The sequence below is a fragment of the Macaca mulatta genome, chromosome 3 (assembly GCF_049350105.2).
Source record: "Macaca mulatta isolate MMU2019108-1 chromosome 3, T2T-MMU8v2.0, whole genome shotgun sequence".
Taxonomy (NCBI): Eukaryota; Metazoa; Chordata; class Mammalia; order Primates; family Cercopithecidae; genus Macaca; species Macaca mulatta.
The window spans coordinates 106,349,409-106,369,007 of NC_133408.1; the positions used below are offsets into that span (position 1 = coordinate 106,349,409).

General features: G+C 39.7%; 1 protein-coding gene and 1 long non-coding RNA gene across 6 annotated transcripts in view; one reads left to right on the forward strand and one right to left on the reverse strand.

The window, feature by feature from the left end:
- Positions 1 to 1,650: 1,650 nt before the first annotated feature.
- On the reverse strand, positions 1,651 to 3,452 carry LOC114676968 (uncharacterized). Of its 2 annotated transcripts, XR_013415434.1 has the most exons (4): positions 3,328 to 3,452; positions 2,956 to 3,028; positions 1,989 to 2,117; positions 1,651 to 1,788 (listed from the first exon to the last, which is right to left on the reverse strand). It is a non-coding gene; the product is annotated as an uncharacterized LOC114676968 (long non-coding RNA). The 2 variants fall into 2 exon arrangements; XR_003728218.2 differs by lacking the exon at positions 3,328 to 3,452 and having other exon boundaries at positions 2,956 to 3,096.
- A 1,754-nt stretch (positions 3,453 to 5,206) lies between these two features.
- Positions 5,207 to 19,599, forward strand: part of CDCA7L (cell division cycle associated 7 like) — a 45,146-nt gene continuing 30,753 nt past the window's right edge. For 3 of the 4 annotated variants that reach the window (XM_015133877.2, XM_015133878.3, XM_015133879.2), the window contains exon 1: positions 5,254 to 5,354. In XM_015133877.2, the coding sequence (XP_014989363.1) occupies positions 5,331 to 5,354 (24 nt within the window). In that variant the 5' untranslated portion in view covers positions 5,254 to 5,330. 4 annotated transcript variants of the gene reach the window in all.

A 19,599-nucleotide genomic window follows, 5' to 3' on the forward strand; every position in this document is an offset into this window, starting at 1 on the left:
GATAGATAGATAGATAGATAGATAGATAGATAGATATAGATATAGTATTACTCTATTTCTGATCCCAAATTTTCCATTTTATAACCCAAGATTTTCTATTTTTGCCTGTCAAATACTGAATTGGGGCTAGCAAATAGAGATTACTTACCATACCTGAAGCAATAAAGTTTTCCAAATATTATAACAAATATTAATACTCTGACTTTCGTTTCTGAAATACTATATGGTTGGTTATTTTAGCCTTGACAAAAAAGAAATTAAAAACTGCTTTTTAAAATATCCTGCATTTATCTATTGAACTAATGAAATATTTTATGACTTTTTGTTATTTAAGAAGTAATTTAAAAGTCATTTTTATAGATACATTTATTCTGAACTCTGTATATTGACATTTTATAGATTATTTTTAAGTATACTGCCTAAATGATTATGAAGAAAAATGTAGTTCTTTAAAATCTATGTACTAGAGTGCTTTTGTTGATACCACTAATTAGAAATTAAAAATTTTCTTTTATAAGACCTAAATTCATAAAGAATTATTGAATAACATGTTTTCATTTTCACTCATTTATTGTCAGTGCCTAGTCAAAATAATGTTTTATGTTCACATACTAAATGATAAATAATGCACTATCTATTGCAAAAACCTATGTAATATGGGTTGCATTAATCGTATTTGGAGTTTACATAGCATCTTTAAGAATTCCCAAATACTTTAAAAATATTGTTTTACTTACTTTTACAGCACTAGTTTTGAAAAGATGTAGAACTCTCAGTTGAAGGATTCAAGGAGGGAACAGATTCAAAGGTTAATTCAGCGCAGGGCTTAGAGCATGGTGAGTACTCTTTAAATTAGCTGCTATTCTTGATATCACTATTACTATTGACTTTTTGAAAGACCACAGGCATTAAAGTTTCATCATGATATGTATTTTTCTGCATCTGATATATGGACAGATCTGATTATTGATTGTCCAGGTTATTTTGTCATAAGCCATAGGGCAATTTTCATCAGAGTGTACTTACATTGTGAGATTGTGACAACATCATCTTGACATGCCAAGTCAGGAAAATGGAATACCAGGTTGTAATAGTAATAAAGAAAAACGTTTGAGAAAGGCACCCAGTCAGTATTAGATGATGATTTTACAAAAGACTCAATTCTAGATCTTTGATTCTTAGCAACTTGGAAATTTTATATTTGAATGTTTCAAATTTAGGGAGGTCTCCCCCTTCTAGGGTAGGTGTTATCTAATCACAATGAGATGGAAGTTTCAAGAGACCAAGAGCTAGAGAACAACCAGTGATGCTTTCTTGTTTAACCGTCACTTTATTTATTCATGACCACATACAATGCTAAGTGGTACTCAGATACTGTTACCAGCTAGGTCCTAGTGTGTTCTGCCCTGAACAGTAAATCAATTACTGTGACAAGAGTTTTGCAAAAGAAATAAAAGGTTTATTCACAAGGGCATGGAGTGAGGAGGTGGGAGAATAGCTCTGAAATAAGCCTCCCTGAAGATAAGGCTTAGGGATATTTATGGTTTAGGGAAATGGGGTGGTCTGAGGTATGGGGAAATGTAATTGGCACTGGGAAAAAATGAAGTAACAGGCTCATCCTGCACAAATGTAGCCAGAGTTCATGGCATTATATGGGACGTGTGTACAGAAAAATGGCAGCGTTAGCATAATCTGAGGTTGGAGTTTTTGACCCTCTGACATCTCTCAGGCACTTGAAGAATTGGTGGTCTCAACCAGTTTGAACTGGACAGAAGCTGGCCTAAGTTTCTGGAAAAAAAAAAAAAGGAAGCAACAATTACCATGGTGACCTATGAATATTATCTATAAAGTAGCCAGTGAGGGTTAAGTTTCAGTGTTCAGTGGCCCGGTGTTCAGCAACTGCAGTCTTCAACTTCATGGGAAAAGGATACAACATCAAGAGGCAAATGACCAAAAGCAAGCAGGGGAGGCAGACCTAATGAAATTACCTCTCAGTTGCTCATGCTGTTTCCAGCTCTCTGCAGAAGGTAGATTCTCTGGTGAGTTGTCCAGAGCACCAAACCAGCATGATTTTCTGTTATGTGGGGAGGACTAGGGAGTTTGCCCACAACTAAGGTCTGTGGGGAAGGCAGAGATACTACTTCAGATAGAGGAGAGACGTTTGGGTTCCTTTTACAAAGCAAAAATTGTGGGCCAGGGTTGACATCCAATCACAGCTCTCTCACATCATTTAATGAGGTTAAATAATGGCTTTGTAGGGTTACGAGTAAAACTTCATCTCCATCCTTTTGAGTCCTGGCTGGGTCTGAGGATTAAACTGACATAAAATAGATGAACAAGATAAAAGCATATAGATTTGTTTAATCGAAGTTTTATGTGGCATGGGTGCCTTCTTAGGGAAATGAAGACCCCAGGATGAAGTTCAAGTTGGACATTTATATAGTGAATTGCACAGAGTAGTAAACTGAAAATGCAATAAGGCAAAAGGGCATGGGCTAGTGTAGTTAATTGGATGGAGAAGTGTCTAAGAAGATAAGGGTTAGTTTAACAAGGTTTGTTTGTACAGATTTCCTTCAGCTTCAGTTTCCTGTCTTTGATAAGCATGTGGCTTTCCTTCTTGTGTAGGGAGGACATCTTTCACAGGGGAATTTTATCGCCTGCTTTTAAGAAACAACATTAAGTTCAGAGTGATCTTCTTGTACCTGTTTTTTTTTTTTTCCTTTTAAGTGCTTTTAACTTAAAATAGTGAATATGCCAGAGCAGCATATTTTAGTGTGGCATTATTAACTCCTTTGCCTTCTAATCACAAATTTCTTACCTTGTTCAAGGTACTGGGGACCAAGTTTTTACTCTCTCATAGAAACATTTAAAAAGCAATCAAGCATAGATTTCTGACAGACTTCTTAAAGGAAGTTGCAAACATTATGTCTTCTTTTTCTCTGTTGCAATACGTACACTGTTGCATCTGGGAAGGGACACTCATTCTTGCAGTGCCATGATGAAACCCAGTGCTCACATCCTGTGAACCCTATCAATAATAATTATTAGAAAGTATTACTGCAGTGTGATGTTAAAATCCTCTGGTTCCTTAGGGATTTTCCCAAAGCCTGACCAAAACAAAACAAAACACAGCACTATATAACCAATTACTAAATACCATCAAGGGTGCACAGGCTTTGCTAAGCCCAGGAAGAAAATTTCCGGGTTGTCATCTGGACTTAGGGCTGGTTATAGCAAATTTCTGAAGAGAAAGGCTCAACAGCTTATAGGTTTCCTGATACAGAAGTAGCTAGGCTACGCTGCTTCAAGTGCTTTGCAAAATCTGACCTGCTTCAAATTTGTGCTCCCTTTTCCAAAATGGATTTGATTTAACCTACAACGAAAAGGTGTGCAAATAAGATCAGCAGTTCCTGAGGAAGCAATTATCTTAAAAAAAACCCCAAAAAACAAAAAACAAAAAAAGCCCCCACAAAACAAGGAAGAAGAGCTCTGATTGAATTAATTTTCACTGTAAGCTTCCTGGCAGCCAAAGGGAAAAACTACAAGAAAGGGAAAGAATGTTGGATCTGGAGGAATAAGGAATGGTTTTCAGTTTGGCAGTCTGCTGCTGTCACTTAGTGGCAGGGTGGCAGGGATCTCTTAAATGTATTTTCTTAGATTCTGTTTCCTTATTTTAAAAATGTGGACAATAAGAATCTGGAAGGATATTGAGAGGATTCAAAGAGATACTGCATGTGAAGGAAAACTCTAAAGCATAATAAAAATGAAGTAGCTACAATGAATAATTAACATCCAATAAAAATAAAACATTTTAAGTTAGACAATGTTGTATTGGTCTTACTACTACCAGGAAGTAAGAACACTGAGGGCTGGAACATGAGAGCACATAACACATGTTGTTTGCTGAACTAACCAAAGGAAATAAACCTTTTCCATGTTTTCTCTTAAAGCTTGAGTAAATGTTTAGCAAATTTCATTCACTCACTCAATAAAGATGAACGTCAGATCCTAAGCAGTTGAGAGGGGCTGCAGAAGGTCCTATGCATACAGGATGCTCTATTGTAAACCCATGACCACGGTTCTAAATAGGCGTTCGACACTGTCCAGCAAACCTGCTGTGATTTCAGGACAACTTCATTTACCATTCTCCCCACTCTCTACTTCAAGTCTCGCACAATTTCCACAAACTTAATTCCTCACTCTTCATACCTGAGCTCTAAGAAGTATTCCCTTACCTCTCCCAGATTGTCTCCCTATTTTACACCACCATAATACCACTTGCCTTTTTTCTCATGGCATCATCGCTCCAAATTGACATTTATTTGCATCATCATTACATTTGTCATTGCTAGTGGTATCAAATTAATATTAATTATAAATCTAATTTATAAAATTTACATCATTGTTATCATTACGCTTATTTGCATCATTGTTGTATTTATTTAGAATAATGCAATTAGGTTGGTAACTGGCTCTCAGGCTGTAAACTCCAACAGAGCAGGGGCCTGTTTTTGTTCACCCTTCTGTTCCTAGGACTAACCCAGTGCCTGATGCTTAGTAGGTGCCGGGGTCAATTCTGCTAAATTAATCAGCATTCCTGACCTCTACAAACTCTGTTTGGTGGGTGTGGAGGCCTACTGTGTAATGGCCGTTTAAAGTTTCAGGCGGATTTGCAGTGTCCACCGGGGCCCTAGTAAAGAAACCTGGGTTGCCCGTTTTGCAAAGTGAACCCTGTAGCAAATGTTTTGGGAGACGGAATCCTCCCAAAGAGAACGCTGCCCCTTTACAACAACAAAACAAAACAAGCCCCAAAACCGCCCTACAATATTTTCCTGGATCAGAGACAGGGGTTGCAGCAGAAGCTCGAGCCCTAGGGCATGACCTGGAATAAACCCTGCCAAGTATCCTGCGCGCGTGCCAGCTGGAGGCTGCGCCGGGACAGCCCCCTCATTTCTCCCGCGCTAAACCCCGCCGGACGGCTCCACTCCCTCCCTCCCCTACAGGGGGGAACCCGGCGCCCTAACACTGGTAACTGCTCATGCCACCCCCAACTGCAGCCCCCTCTCGCGCCGCCTGCGAAGACAAGGTCAGTGGCCGCGAAGTTGGGACGGTGGTCGGAGCCACGAGGCCCAGTGAGGCGGCACCGAGCGGGCAGCGCGACGCGCTCCCCCTGTCCCGAGCGCCGAGTGCGCCCCTCCCGGGGCCCGCCTGTGCTCCGGGCGCTGCGCGCTGGCTGCTCGGGTGCGGGGCGTTCTTGGTGCGCCGGACCGTGGCGAGTCCGGGCTCCCGTGGCCGCGTGCTGGGAGGAGACTGGCGCCCCGTCAGGAAGCATGGAGTTGGCGACTCGCTACCAGGTGAGGGTCTGGCCGTCCGCCGCCGTCCGGAAGCACCGACAGTTTGACTTCCCTTTGCGACTCGGTCCTGCTGGCCTTGGGCTGGAAACGTGGCCCTTGGCTGCTCTGCTGGGAATCTGGCGCGCCCAGCCGAGTGAGTGCCGGAGTGGGCGCGCCCTGCAGGTGTGCGCGGTGGGTCACGTTTGTGCCACGCGGACCACAGAGCCCGGTCGCCCCAGCACAGAACTGCGCTCAGCCTGGCGCTCTGCTCAGTCTCGGGTGGCTGCCAGGGGTGCAGGCGGGGAGCTAGCGGGGCGCAGCGCTTGCGTTTGCAGCCCTCCTGAGACGGGGGAGGGGCTTTTTTGTGCACTCCCAACACTTTCTCCGGGAATTGGCACAGAGATCAGGAAGCTTAAGAAAGTTGTATTATTTTTTTTAATAGTCGATCGCCAGACCAGTCCAACTTGGATAATGGAGTTTAAAAAGAGTAACTTTAGTGTTTATTCTAGAACTTTTGTAAACGTTCTCAAGGAATTAGTAACCATTTGGGGGAAATGGTAACGTCATTGGGCCAAGTTAAACAAGCTGCAAGATCCCAAATCATATGCACAGCACGACCCCAATTACGCGTTAAGGGCCTAACTATCCTTTAAAACTCATTAGCAAACAGTTGAGTAAGTTCCTCCAAACGTTTCAGTGAGTGGTGGGAATGTGAACGTGACTTCAGTTTTCTCTTTTTACCTCTTAAAAGAGCTTTACTCTACGTTATCGTAATGGAGATAAATGTTTACTTAGAAGTAAGCAATAAAAACATTTTTCAAAAGAACTAAAAATGCAACCTTTAAAAAGGGAAACAAGCAGCCACGCCTCTGCTTGTGAGTACAGAGATGCTTTGTGCGAGGATTTTTTTTTTTTTTCCACTTGTTTTTGTGAGAGTCGCTAGACTCACTGCTTCCACTTTGCCTCCGACTGGTGTTTACTTTCCTCCACCTGCGTGCCTGGCCGGGGAGAAGGGGAGGCGGGGCCGCCAGCATTGGAAGGCGCTGAGTGCCAGGTGCCCGAGCCCAAGCCGCTGTCACCTGCCCGAGTCTGGCGGCAAAGACCGAGCCACTAACGGTAGCTTTGGCCTTTTAGTAGTTTCTGAAGCCTTCCTGAAAATGGTCGTTTGAGAAAAATCTGTTGTTGATGTTTCTGAGAATATTTTTAAAATGCCTCCTGTGAGAGAAACTCTGAAAAGCAAGGGAAACAAACAGTAAAGCCTAGGGAATGAGACAGGGTTCGATTTTTTATTTTTTATTTTTTGCCACTAGCTTTTACCGTGCTAATTTTAATACCGTAAAACATTTAATTACTGTGCTAATTTTAATACCGTAAAAAATTTAATTACTGTGCTAATTTTAATACCGTAAAAAATTAGCATCCAATTTTTTTTTATTTTTTTGAGACGGAGTTTCGCTTTTGTCCAGGGTGGAGTGTAATGGCGCTCACTGCAACCTCCGCCTCCCAGGTTCAAGCAGTTTTCCTGCCTCAGCCACCCGAGTAGCTGAGATTACAGGCGCCCGCCACCGCGCCCAATTATTTTTATATATATATATATATATATTTTTTTTAAGTAGAGACAGGGTTTCACAATGTTGTCCAGGCTGGTCTTGAACTGCTGACCTTAGGTGGTCCACCCGCCTCGGCCTCCCAAAGTGCTGGGATTACAGGCGTGAGCCACCACTCCCGGCCAGTGTCCTAACCTTCTAGGAGTTTCTGCTGCTACAGGACTCAAAACAAAACAAAACAAAAAACAAACCCTCTGGATGGAGATTTGAGCTCCTTGTGAGTTTAATCAGGAAATGTATCTGCAATTTATCCTGAGCTCCTTGTGAATGTAATCAGAAAATGTTTCTGGAATGTATCACTCCTGTTGTTAGGCTGGAGAGTCCTTTGTACTTCCACCACTGATATTCATAATTCATGCTTAGGAAACTCAGAAGTCCCAGAATGTATAGTTGGAAGTGAACGTTTACTGCCATATAATGAGGCTAATTTTTGGTAGTTCTAAAATGTTAAATAAACTATTTATCATGTAGGGGTTACCCACAAATTATATCCGATCCATTATGCACCAATTAAGGCAAATTACTATATGTAAGATGATCAGGGGTTTTTTGGTTTTTTTTTTTCCTTTTCTAAAGACCTAATTGGCAGTGCAAATCAAGATGTGTGATGATTTTTCCAGTGGAAATGTTCCTGTTCATCGTAATTTAAATGTGCACAGATTATTGTCTCTAAATTAGTGGAGAGTGGTTCTATCGGGTGGGCAGGTGACTGCAGATAAGAGCACTTAATGAACATTTCAGGCACAGCAAGATGTTAAATTCGTGTGGTTCCACCCTGTCTCCCAGCCTTATGAATAAAGCAACGTAATGAACTGCCTGAAGTGGCATTGCTGCACATCGAATGTCATTCAGCTCAGTGTGCAGTGAGTTTTAGTCTCACACATTGGAGTAAGTATAATTTCTATGGCTTGGAAAGCACAGAGCTAAGTGTTTCAGCAAAGCAGCTTAGGCCTAATGTTATGAGTAACAAGCAAACAAGGAGACTCATTTACTCTGAACTCCTTTCGAGTCTGCTTTCCTGCCATCCCACCAGTGTGTTGGATTTGATGTCCTCTGACAGTGATTATGCTTTCCACAGGCTGTAGTCTTGTGCTGACCACTGTGTCTTTGTGCTTTTATATAAAATGACAGAAATACCTCGTAAAGGCAAGGGTGTGATCTCTTACTAAGAGCTGTCAACAGTGCAGCTCCCTAGGAGAGAAACTGGTAGGCACTGAATGTCAGTGTTCTCCTCGTACTGTCTTCTAGCTCCAGAGTACAGGATGGCCCATTTGAGAAGGAAATGATGCTAAATGTTCTTGTAAATAGGCAGGAACATACTGTTGAAGGGGTAAAGGGGAATTTTTCTGGTATTGGTCTCTCAGCTACAAAATACTCCCATCTGATCCTGTTGTTTAACATGTAATCACGGAGCCCCAGAAGCTGGTCACAGAAAGGACAATGATTTGCTACTTTAATAGTCCTGTATTTAAAAGGCTCCTTAGTTGGTCTGTCTCTGTTCTGCTGGCCACCCCATCCATAGCAGAGCAGGATTCTCAAAAATCAGGAGAAAACCTCAGAGATCATAACGATTCTGATCAGGTACACAGGCCAGGAAACAGTGAGATAATTGTGGCCTAAAACAATTATGAACATTAGGGTAAATTAATAAAAAAGATTAGAACATCATTGGAATAGAATAAGCTAGGCATATTACATTTAAACCGCTCTTGAGAGTTTTCCTTTACTCAAAGTTATGGTTTAGAATTTTTTACCTCCAGTATACAGTTTTGTTTTAGAAAAGACTCAGCTTTATTCACTAAAGTAGAATAGATACAGGCTACTTGAAGTAGGTGGGGATAGAGATAAGAAAGTATTACTGGGGCCATTTTGTTTTCTTTTTGTTTATGAAAAGCAGTGTTTTCTGGAGTTTTTTTTGAAATGGGACCATTCAGAGGCATATTTGGTAAATATCACTGAAGTTAACACTCAGAAAAATGTATCTTCCATAGTAGTAAATGCTAGCACCCTGTATGCAGCACAGAAATAAGCTGCCGGCATCTCACAGTGCAAGGGGCCTGAGCTTTAGTTCAAATAAATAGATGGTGCTTCCTGCCTGTTTTCCTTCCTGATCATCAGCTGAGGACAGAGGGCTTGCTGATTAGTCCACTGATCACATACTCAATTGAGCATCTGTTATGTGCTAGGCATTGGTAGGGTGGAAGAACAAAGACAGAAAACACTCTTCTTTCCCCACACTCTACCAGAAGGCCACGCTTGAACGCTTGAACTCCCTTCCTCTTTTGCTTTTGCCAAAGCTTAGCTGGCTCCTGCTCTGTGCTATGGGGACCTGGGGGACCTTGGGTTTGCAGAGTAGGAGACCTTAAGAGCCATCCATTTTTGCCCCCAAGGAATGGAAACTATCACTTCCTTTTAAAAGTCATGCTGTGCTAGGTGCTTCAAAGTCATCAAATTTAATCCTCACTGTAGTTCTGTGAAGTAGTTTGTGTTATCTGCATTTTAAAGATAAGGCTAAATTGACTAGTTTGCTCAGGGCAATTTGTAAGGAAGGTTACTCAGCCAGGATTCTGTCCCCAGAGCCTCTGCCTGGCCCTTGCTGCTGGAATCATGGGGCCTTGTCGAGTCAGGAAACTTGCCCTGTTCCTTCCTCCCTTTAACTGGAATGGCTGGAGTTAAGTTAACAGCAGCTAGCATGGTTCTTTTTAAGGAACGCACCAGATTATGCTTTATAAACTGCCTATAAAAGTCAGTTTGGGAATGTGAATAAGATCCACCAAGCTTTTACATAGGAATGACTTTTATGTGAAATTTGCATTGTGCTAAACAATAACATGTTACTGTAAGCTGCACTGAACCACTTCTCTGCTTCCCCTACTCTCCATGCCCCATTTTCTGCAGAGTTTCTTTCATCTTTGTCTAACCTTTACAGTATGATTGCTGTTGGAATCTGCTTTCCTTAGCACTGTCAGCATTACTTTTCCTAGTAGCTTAGAGGTCTTTACAGTTTTCATTTTTAGTGACCATGTAGTGTTTCCAGATGTGTATTTTATATATTTTTCTGTTGAAAAAAAATTTTTTTTCTTTATTAGAGGAACTTTGGTAAATATCTCAGGGTAGTATACTGTATATCTTATGGCTTGTGTTGGAGTCTGCACTATTTTTAATCACTCTTTATAATGTATTTAATATGTCATAAAGGGAATGTGCCTGATTTTCAATGGTTAGGAGCCTCTGACACGTTTTCCTAGGGCATTTCCCGTTTTGTTGCACTGTATTAGCTGAGAGAAAGCAGTTTTTGCTGAGGTTAGAACCAAGCTTATGATAACTGGACTGAAAGAATGTTGTCTCCTTGAACTTAGAGCATCTCATAGAATGTTCTAGTTGGGGGGAAAGTGGACAGTAGTCCCAGAGATCTGTTCTTTACATCTGGTCTGCTTAGAAAACCAAGAAAACTCATAAATGTGTCAGTGGACATTTAGTGGAAGTGACTGGATTAGGGCTATGGGGAATTTGTGCAAGTTGGTCTCATTGACTTGGTGGAAGGCAGAGACGCCCCATCCAGAGCTTCAACATTCATGCTTCCACATGTGCATCTACAGCAGGTTCTCCAGGGTGACTGCATCCTGCAGCTGTGTAGGTTACTGCTCTTGGAAGTCTTCCTGACCATTGCCCCCACCGCTGGCTCAGGTGCTTGCCCTGGGAACTTCTGGAGTACCTGGGCTGACTTCCCTGATCACATTTATCATACCACACTGAAATTGTTTTAAAGATTATTTCTCTTACCCTACCACTTACGACTCAGTTTTCATCAGATCTCTTAGCATGGTGTCTGGCATATATTTGATACTTAGGAGATGATGTCCAGCACGTATTAGATGCTTAATAAATATCCATTGAATGGATGGAAGGGCAAAGTAGTACTGTTACCAATACACTTTTAATTAACATTTATATAGCGTCTTCTACTTTTCAGAGCACTTTGCAGGCATGGTTTGAAAGTCATCAGGGCTGGTTCTTTTCTTTCCAGGTAAGTGGTAGGGTTGCACTTTCCTGACCCTGAAGCAGACAAGGCCATTTGACTTGCTTTGGCCAGTGGAATATGAGAAGTACTGTGTGTCACTTCTAAGTGAATTATTTAAATGCCACCATACCACTTACTGTATCTCATTCCCTCTGCCGCTGCATCTGCCAGCATTCTGCAGAGTGGTAGCTCTATCAGCCCAGGTTCTGGTGTGAGGACAGTGTGGAATAGAGCCTTGGGCTGGCCTGTGATGGACATGTAATGTGAACAAGACAGAAGCATTTTTTTTTTTTTGGTTTTAAGCCATTGATTGAGATTTAGAGTTGCTTGCTACTGCTTTATAGCTTGTCATATGCTAACAGACCAGGACGCTTATATTTCAGTTTTGGATTCATTCACTCTGAGTGATCTGGGGTCATGGTAGTCGTGGTAACAAACGTGGGTGGGTTTCTTTTTGATTGTTAGCGTGATGAGGGTGATGGGAATGCCCCTGGTAAGTGGTTTGGAGTTCAGGGATGTTAAGTACCATATGGCAGGCAGGAGAGTCCCACAGGATGAAGCAGTTGTTCTGTCCAAAATGTCAATTGCACCTTGTTGGAAAACACTGAGAACAGACTTGTCCAATTTGATAATCTTTTACTTAGACTCCAGAGAAATCTTAACATTGGCTTCACATGTCCTATCTGCTGACCTCCTTGGAGGAGGAAATTACTTCACACTTCCCAAGTGATTTGGTTCACTTCACTCCCAGGATCTCTGCCAAAATTCTGGTTCATTAGGTACTCATCTGCTGAATAGCTCTTCTAAGCCCTCTGTAAATACACGTCTGAAATGTCTCCCCATTTATACCTTCTCTTTTAAACGTAACATTGACAACCTTGCGGGGCTTTTTATTGTGGTAAGATATACATAATAAAATGTACTCTTTTACCCTTTCAGTGTTATTAAGTACAGTCACATTGTTGTGCCACCATCACTGATCTCTCATGAGCTTTTTTCATCATTCTAAACTGAAACTCTCTATCTACTAAACAATTACCCCTATGACCTCTTCCCCCAGCCCCTGGTTACTTCTATTTTAGTTTCTGCCTCTGAGGATACGACTATCCTGGTTATCTCATATAAGTGGAATCATATGGTATTTGTCCTTTTGTGACTGGCTCATTTCACTTAACATATTGTTACGGTTTGTCCATGTTGTAGTATGTATCAGATTTTTTTTTTTTTTTAATGATTTTTCTTTTGAGACAGGGTCTCACTCTGTTGCCCAGACTGGAGTGCAGTGGTGCTATCGTGGCTCACTGCAGCCTTGACCTCCTGGGCTCAAGTGGTCCTCCCACTGCAACCTCCCGAGTAGCTGGGACTACAGGCATGTACCACCCTACTTGGTGAATTTTTCTTTTTAAAATTCTTGTGGAGATGGAGTCTCTCTGTGTTGCCCAGGTTGGTCTTGAACTCCTGGGCTCAAGCAATCCTCCTGCCTTGGCTCCCAAAGTGCTGGGATTAGAGGCGTAAGCCACTGTGCCTGACCTCATTTCTTTTAAAGTCTGAATAATACTCTATTATATGTACATACCACTTTTATTTACTCATCTGTTTATGTTGTCAGTTGTTTCCACCTTTTGGCTATTGTAAATACCAATGAATAAACATTGGTATACAAATATCTGCTTGAGTCCCTGCTTTCAACTGTTCTGGGTGTATGTACCTAAAAGTAGAATTGCTGGGTTATATGATAATACTAAACTCAATTTTTTCAGAAACCACTATACTGTTTGGCACAGTGGCTGTGTCATTTTATATCATCACCAGCAGTGCACGATGGTTCCAGTTTCTTCACATCTTTGCCAGCCCTAGTTCTTTTCTGTTTTTTTGGTAATAGCCATTCTGATGTGCATAAAGTGGTATCTCATCCTGATTTTGTTTTGCATTTCCCCAATGATTAGTGATGTTAAGCATTTTTTTCTTGCGCTGATTGGTCACCTGTATATCGTCTTTGAAGAAACGTTAATTCAAGTCCTGTGCCCATTTCTTAACTGGGTTTTTCTAGTTGTTAAGTGAGTTATTTATATATCCTGGATATTAATCCCTTATTAGATATTATGATTTACAAATATTTTCTCCCATTCCTTAGATTGCCTTTTTACTGTCTTGATAGTGTCCTTTGCACAAAAGTTTTTCATTTTGATGGTCTAGTTTATTTTTCTTTGTTGCCATATCCAAGAAATTATTGCCAAATTCAGTGTCATGAAGCTTTTCCCCTATATTTTCTTCCATGAGTTTTATAGTTTTAGCTCTTATATTTAGATCTTTGATCCATCTTGAGTTAGTTTTTATAGATGGTTTAAGGTAAGGGTCCAACTTAATTGTTTTGTGTGTGGATATATCCAGTTTTCCCAGCACTGTTTGTTGAAAATACTGTTCTTTGCCATTAGTCTTGGCATCCTTGTTGAAAATCAGTTAACTGTATATGCAAGGGTTTGTATCTGGGCTCTTAATTCACTTCCTTTGATATATATATCTGCCTTTATGCCAAGACCACACTGTTTTGATTACTATAGCTGTGTAGTAAGTATTGGAAGTCAGGAAATGTGAGTCCTCTAACACTGTTCTTCTTCTTCTTCTTCTTTTTTTTTTTTTTTTTTTAAGAGATAGAGTCTTGCTCTGTCCCCCAGGCTAGGGTACAGTGGCGTGATCTTGGCTCACTGCACCCTCTGCCTCCCAGGTTCAAGCAATTCTGCTTTAGCCTCCCAAGTAGCTGGGACTATAGGCGCATGCTGCCACACCTGGTTAATTTTTTTTGGTATTTCAGTAGAGACGGGGTTTCGCCATGTTGCCCAGGGTGGTCTCGAACTCCTGAGCTCAGGCAGTCTGCCCACCTCGGCCTCCCAAAGTGCTAGGATTACAGGAGTGAGCCACCATGCCTGGCCTGTTCTTTTTTAAGATTTAGGCTAATCTAAATCTTAAATAGCCTGGCTATTTAGGGTCCTTTGAGATTCCACATTAATTTTAGGATGGACTTTTTTTGTTTTTACAAAAGAGGTCGCTGAGATTTTGAGAAGAAATGCGTTGAGTCTGTACATAGCTTCAGTTAGAATTGTCATCTTATATTAAGCCTTCCAATCCATGAACATGGGATGGTTCTCCATTTCCTTGTCTTCCTTGATTTTTTGGGGGATGTAGTTTTCAGTGTACAAGGCTTTTTTCGCCTTTTTGGTTAAACTTATTTCTAAGTACTTTATTATTTTGATGCCATTGTAAATGGAATAGTTTTCTTAATTTTCTTTTCGTAATTGTTCATTGTCAGTGTGTAGAAACATAGTTGATTTTTGTGTTGATTTTGTGTCCTGCAATGTTGAATTGTTAGCTCTAACTACATTTTGTGTAATCTCTAGTGTTCTCTACATATACAATCATGTCTCTTATAGCAGAGATAAATTTTGCTTCTTCCTTTCCAATTTGGATGCGTTATTTATTTTTCTTGCCTGATTGGTCTGGCTAGAGCTCACAATACTGCGTTGAATAGAAGTGGTAAAAACAGGCATATTTGTCTTGTTCCTGATCTTAGGGGAAAAGCTTTCAATCTTTCATTCATCATTGAGTATCATGTTAGTTGTGGGTGTTTCATATATGGCCTTATGTTGGTGAGTTTAAGTTTCCTTCTTTTTTTTTTTTTTTTCTGATGATGGGAGGGTGTTGAATTTTGTCAGATGTTTTTCTGCATCAGTTGAGAGGATCTTTGTTTTTCCCCTTTATTCTGTTCATATGGTGTACTACGTTAATTGATTTTTATATGTTTGAACCATTTTGCATTCCTAGAATAAATGCCACTTGGTGATCTTGTATAATCCTTTTGCTACACTGCCAAATTTGTTTTACCCACATTTTGTTGAGGATTCTTGTATCGGTATTCGTAAGGGATATTGCTGTATAGTTTTCTAGTATCTTTCTCTGGCTTTTGTATCAGGATAATGCTGGTCACATAGAATGAGTTTCAGGTGTTCCTCCTTCTTCAAGTTTTTGGAAGACTTTGAGAAAGACTGGTGTTAGTTCTTCTTTAAGTGTTTGGTAGAATTTACCCATGAAGCTATCTTGTCTTGGGGTTTACTTTGTTGGGAGGTTTTTGATTACTACTTCAAATCCTTATTTCAAATACATTCAGATCTTCTATTTCTTCATAATTTAATCTAGCTAGGTTATTTCTAGGGATTTATCCACTATATCTAGATAATCCAATTTGTTGGCATATGGTCATTTATAGTACTCTTAAAATCCTATTTATTTATTTATTTATTTTGAGACAGAGTCTTGCTCTGTCGCCCAGGCTGGAGTACAGTGGCACAGTCTCGGCTTACTGCAGCTTCTGCCTCCCGGGTTCAAACAATTCTCTGCGTCAGCCTCCCGAGTAGCTGGGATTACAGGTGCCTGCCACCATGCCTGGCTAATTTTTTTGTATTTTTAGTAGAGTTGGAGTTTCACCATCTTGGCCAGGCTGGTCTTGAACTCCTGACCTTGTGATCCACCCACCTCTGCCTCCCAAAGTGTTGGGATTACAGGCGTGAGCCACTGTGCCTGGCCAATCCTTTTTATTTATGTAAAATTGGTAGGGTAGTAATGTCCAATTTCATTACTAACGTCAGTAATTTGAGTCTTCTGTGTATATTTTCTAGTCATGTAGCTTAAGATTTGCCAGTTTGTTGATTTTTTTTTTTCCAAAGAATAAAGTTTTGGTTTCATTGCTTTTTCTCTATTCTTATTCTATTATCTATTTTATTTATATCTGTTTTAATCTTTGTTTCCTTCCTCTTGCTAACTTTGGGTTTGGTGTGCTGTACATTTTCTATTCTTCTAATGTGTACAGTTCGTTGGTTGGAGGTCTTCATTTTTGTTGTGTGTAGAGCTATAAATTTACCTCTTAGCAGTGCCTTTTGCTGCATCCCATACATTTTGGTAAATTTTGTTTTTGTTTACATTCGTTTCAAGGTATTGTCTAATTTCCCTTGTGATGTCTTCTTTGACCCATGGTTGTTTAGGAATATGTTATTTAATTTCCACATATTTGTGAATTTTTCATTTTTCCTTCTGTTATTGATTTCTATTTTCACTCTATTGTGACAAAGGATAGTTTTATTTCAGTCATTTTAAAATGTATTCACACTTGTTTTGTGGCCTAACATATAGTGTGTCCTGGAAAATTTTCCATATGTACTTGAGAAAAGTGTTCATTCTGTTGTTGGGTTGAGTCCTCTCTGTATGTCTATTAGTTTTATTTGGTTTATAGTGTTACTCAAGTCTTCTGTTTCCTTATTGCTCTGTCTTGTTCTGTTCACCATTGAAAGTGGAGTGTTGAAGTTGCCATCTCTTGTTGCAGAACAGTCTATTTCTTCATTCAGTTCTGTCAGTGTTTGCTTCATATATTTGGGAGCTTTGATGTTTGGTGTGCGTATATTATAATTATTCTGTCTTCTGGTGAATTGGCTCTTTTATCAATCTGTAATGTCTTTGTCTTTTAAAACAGTTTTTGACTATCTATTTTGTCTCAGTATAGCCACTGCATCTCTCTTTTGGTTACTATTTGCATTGAGTGTCTTTTTCTATCCTTTTACTTTCAACCTATTGGTGTCTTTAGATCTAAAGTGAGTCCGTTGTAGACAATGTATAGTTGTATCCTATTTTTAAAAAATCCTTCCTGCCAATCAATTTCTTTTGATTTGGAGTTTAACACATTTAAATTTAAAGTAATTACTGGTGGGGAATTACTTAATCTTGTGATTTAAAAAATAAGTTTTCTGTATATCCTATGGCATTTTTGTCCCTCATTTCCTCCGTTATTGCCTTCCTTTGAGTTTATTTGATTTCTTGGTAGTGACACATTTTGACTCTCTTCTCATTTCCTTTTCTTCTTAGATACTTTCTGTGTTACCATGGAGATTACATATAACATTCTAAAGTTATAGCAATCTGGTTTGAATGATACCAACTTCACTTCAGCGACATACAAAAATTCTACTCCTATTGTAGCTGTGTCTTTTCCCATCATTTTATATAATTGAGATAAGAAATTACATCTTTATGTGTTGTGCATCCATTAACAGATTCATAAGTATTTTTAATCCTTTAGAAGATAATGGATTATAAGCCAGATTTACAACAATACTCGAGTTTTTGTATTTGTCCATGTATTTACCTTTACCTGAGAACTTTATATTTTTGTATGGCTTTGACAAAGTTACAGTGTAGTGATTTTCATGTCAATGTGAAGTACTCCTTTCAGCATTTTCTGTTGCAAATGCCAGTAGTAATGAATTCCCTTGGCTTTTGTTTATTTGGGAATGTCTTAATTTTTATCTCATTTTTGAAGGGCAGTTTTTTGTGTTGTTTTTTTAAACCAGATAGAGAATTCTTGTTTGATAGTTTTTTTCCCCCTCAGCATTTTAAATACATTATAAATGTATCATCCTACTGCTTTCTGGTCTTTAAGATTTCTGTGATAAAACAGCTGATAATCTTTTTTTTTTTTTCTTTTTTTTATACTTTAAGTTCTGGTATACATGTGCTGAACTTGCAGGTTTGTTACATAGGTATACATGTGCCATGGTGGTTTGCTGCACCCATCAACCCGTCATCTACATTAGGTATTTCTCCTAATGCTATCCCTCTTCTAGTCCCCCACCCCCGACAGGCCCCCATGTGTGATGTTCCTCTCCCCATGTCCATGTGTTCTCATTGTTCAACTGCCACCTATGAGTAAGAATATGTGGTGTTTGGTTTTCTGTTCTTGTGTTAGTTTGCTGATAATTTAGCTGGTTTCCCGCTTCATCCATGTCCCTACAAAGGACATGATCACATCCTTTTTTACGGCTGCATAGTATTCCATGGTGTATATGTGCCACATTTTCTTTATCCAATCTATCATTGATGGGCATTTGGGTTGGCTCCAAGTCTTTGCTATTGTGAACAGTGCCACAATAAACATACGTGTGCATGTGTCTTTATAGTAGAATTATTTATAATCCTTTGGGTATATACCCAGTAATGGATTGCTGGGTCAAATGGTATTTCTGTTTCTAGATCCTTGAGGAATCGCCACACTGTCTTCCACAATGGTTGAACTTATTTACACTCCCACCAACAGTGTAAAAGTGTTCCTATTTTTCCACGTCCTCTCCAGCATCTGATGTTTCCTGACTTTTTAATGTTTGCCATTCTAACTGGCATGAGATGGTATCTCATTGTGGTTCTGATTTGCATTTCTTTAATGACCAGTGATGATGAGCTTTTTTTCATATGTTTGTTGGCTGCATAAATATCTTCTTTTGAGAAGTGTCTGTTCATATCCTTTGCTCACTTTTTGATGGGATTGTTCTTTTTTTCCTTATAAATTTGTTTAATTTCTTTGTAGATTCTGGATATTAGCCCTTTGTCAGATGGATAGATTGCAAAAATTTTCTCCCGTTCTGTAGAGTGCCTGTTCACTCTGATGGTAGTTTCTTTTGCTATGTAGAAGCTCTTTAGTTTAATTAGATCCCATTTGTCAATTTTGGCTTTTGTTGCCATTGTTTTTGGTGTTTTAGTCATGAAATCTTTGCCCCTGCCTATGTCCTGAATGGTATTGCCTGGGTTTTTTTCTAGGGTTTTTATGGTTTTAGGTTTTACAGTTAAGTATTTAATCCATCTTGAATTAATTTTTGTATGAAGTGTAAGGAAGGGGTCCAGTTTCAGTTTTCTGCATATGGCTAGCCAGTTTTCCCAGCACCATTTATTAAATAGGGAATCCTTTCCCCACTGCTTTTTTTGTCAGGTTTGTCAAAGATCAGATGGTTGTAGATGTGTTATTTCTGAGGCCTCTGTTCTGTTCCATTGGACTATATATCTGTTTCGGTACCAGTAGCATGCTGTGGTTACTGTAGCCTTGTAGTATAGATTGAAATCAGGTAGCGTGGTGCCTCTACTTTTGTTCTTTTTGCTTAGGATTGTCTTGGCTATATGGGCTCATTTTTGGTTCCATATGAAATTTAAAGTAGATTTTTCTAATTCTGTGAAGAAAGTTAATGGTATCTTGATGGGGATAGCATTGAATCTATAAATTACTTTGGGCAGTATGGCCATTTTTTACCATACTGATTCTCCCTATCCATGAGCATGGAATATTTTTCCATTTGTTTGTTTCCTCTCTTATTTCCTTGAGCAGTGGTTTGTAGTTTCCTTAAAGGGGTCCTTCACTTCCCTTGTAAGTAGTATTCGTAGGTATTTTATTCTCTTTGTAGCAATTGTAAATCAGAGTTCACTCATGATTTGGCTATTACTGGTGTATAGGAATGCTTGTGATTTTTGCACATTGATTTTGTATCCAGAGACTTTGCTGAAGTTGCTTATCAGCTTGAGGAGGTTTGGGGCTGAGACGATGGGGTTTTCTAAATATACAATCATGTCATCTGCAAACAGAGACAATTGGACTTCCTCTCTTCCTATTTGAATACTTTTTATTTCTTTCTCTTGCCAGATTGCCCTGGCCAGAACTTCCAATACTATGTTGAATAGGAGTGGTGAGAGAGGACATCCTTGTCTTGTGCTGGTTTTCAAAGGGAATGCTTCCAGCTTTTGCCCATTCAGTATGATATTGGCTCTGGGTTTGTCA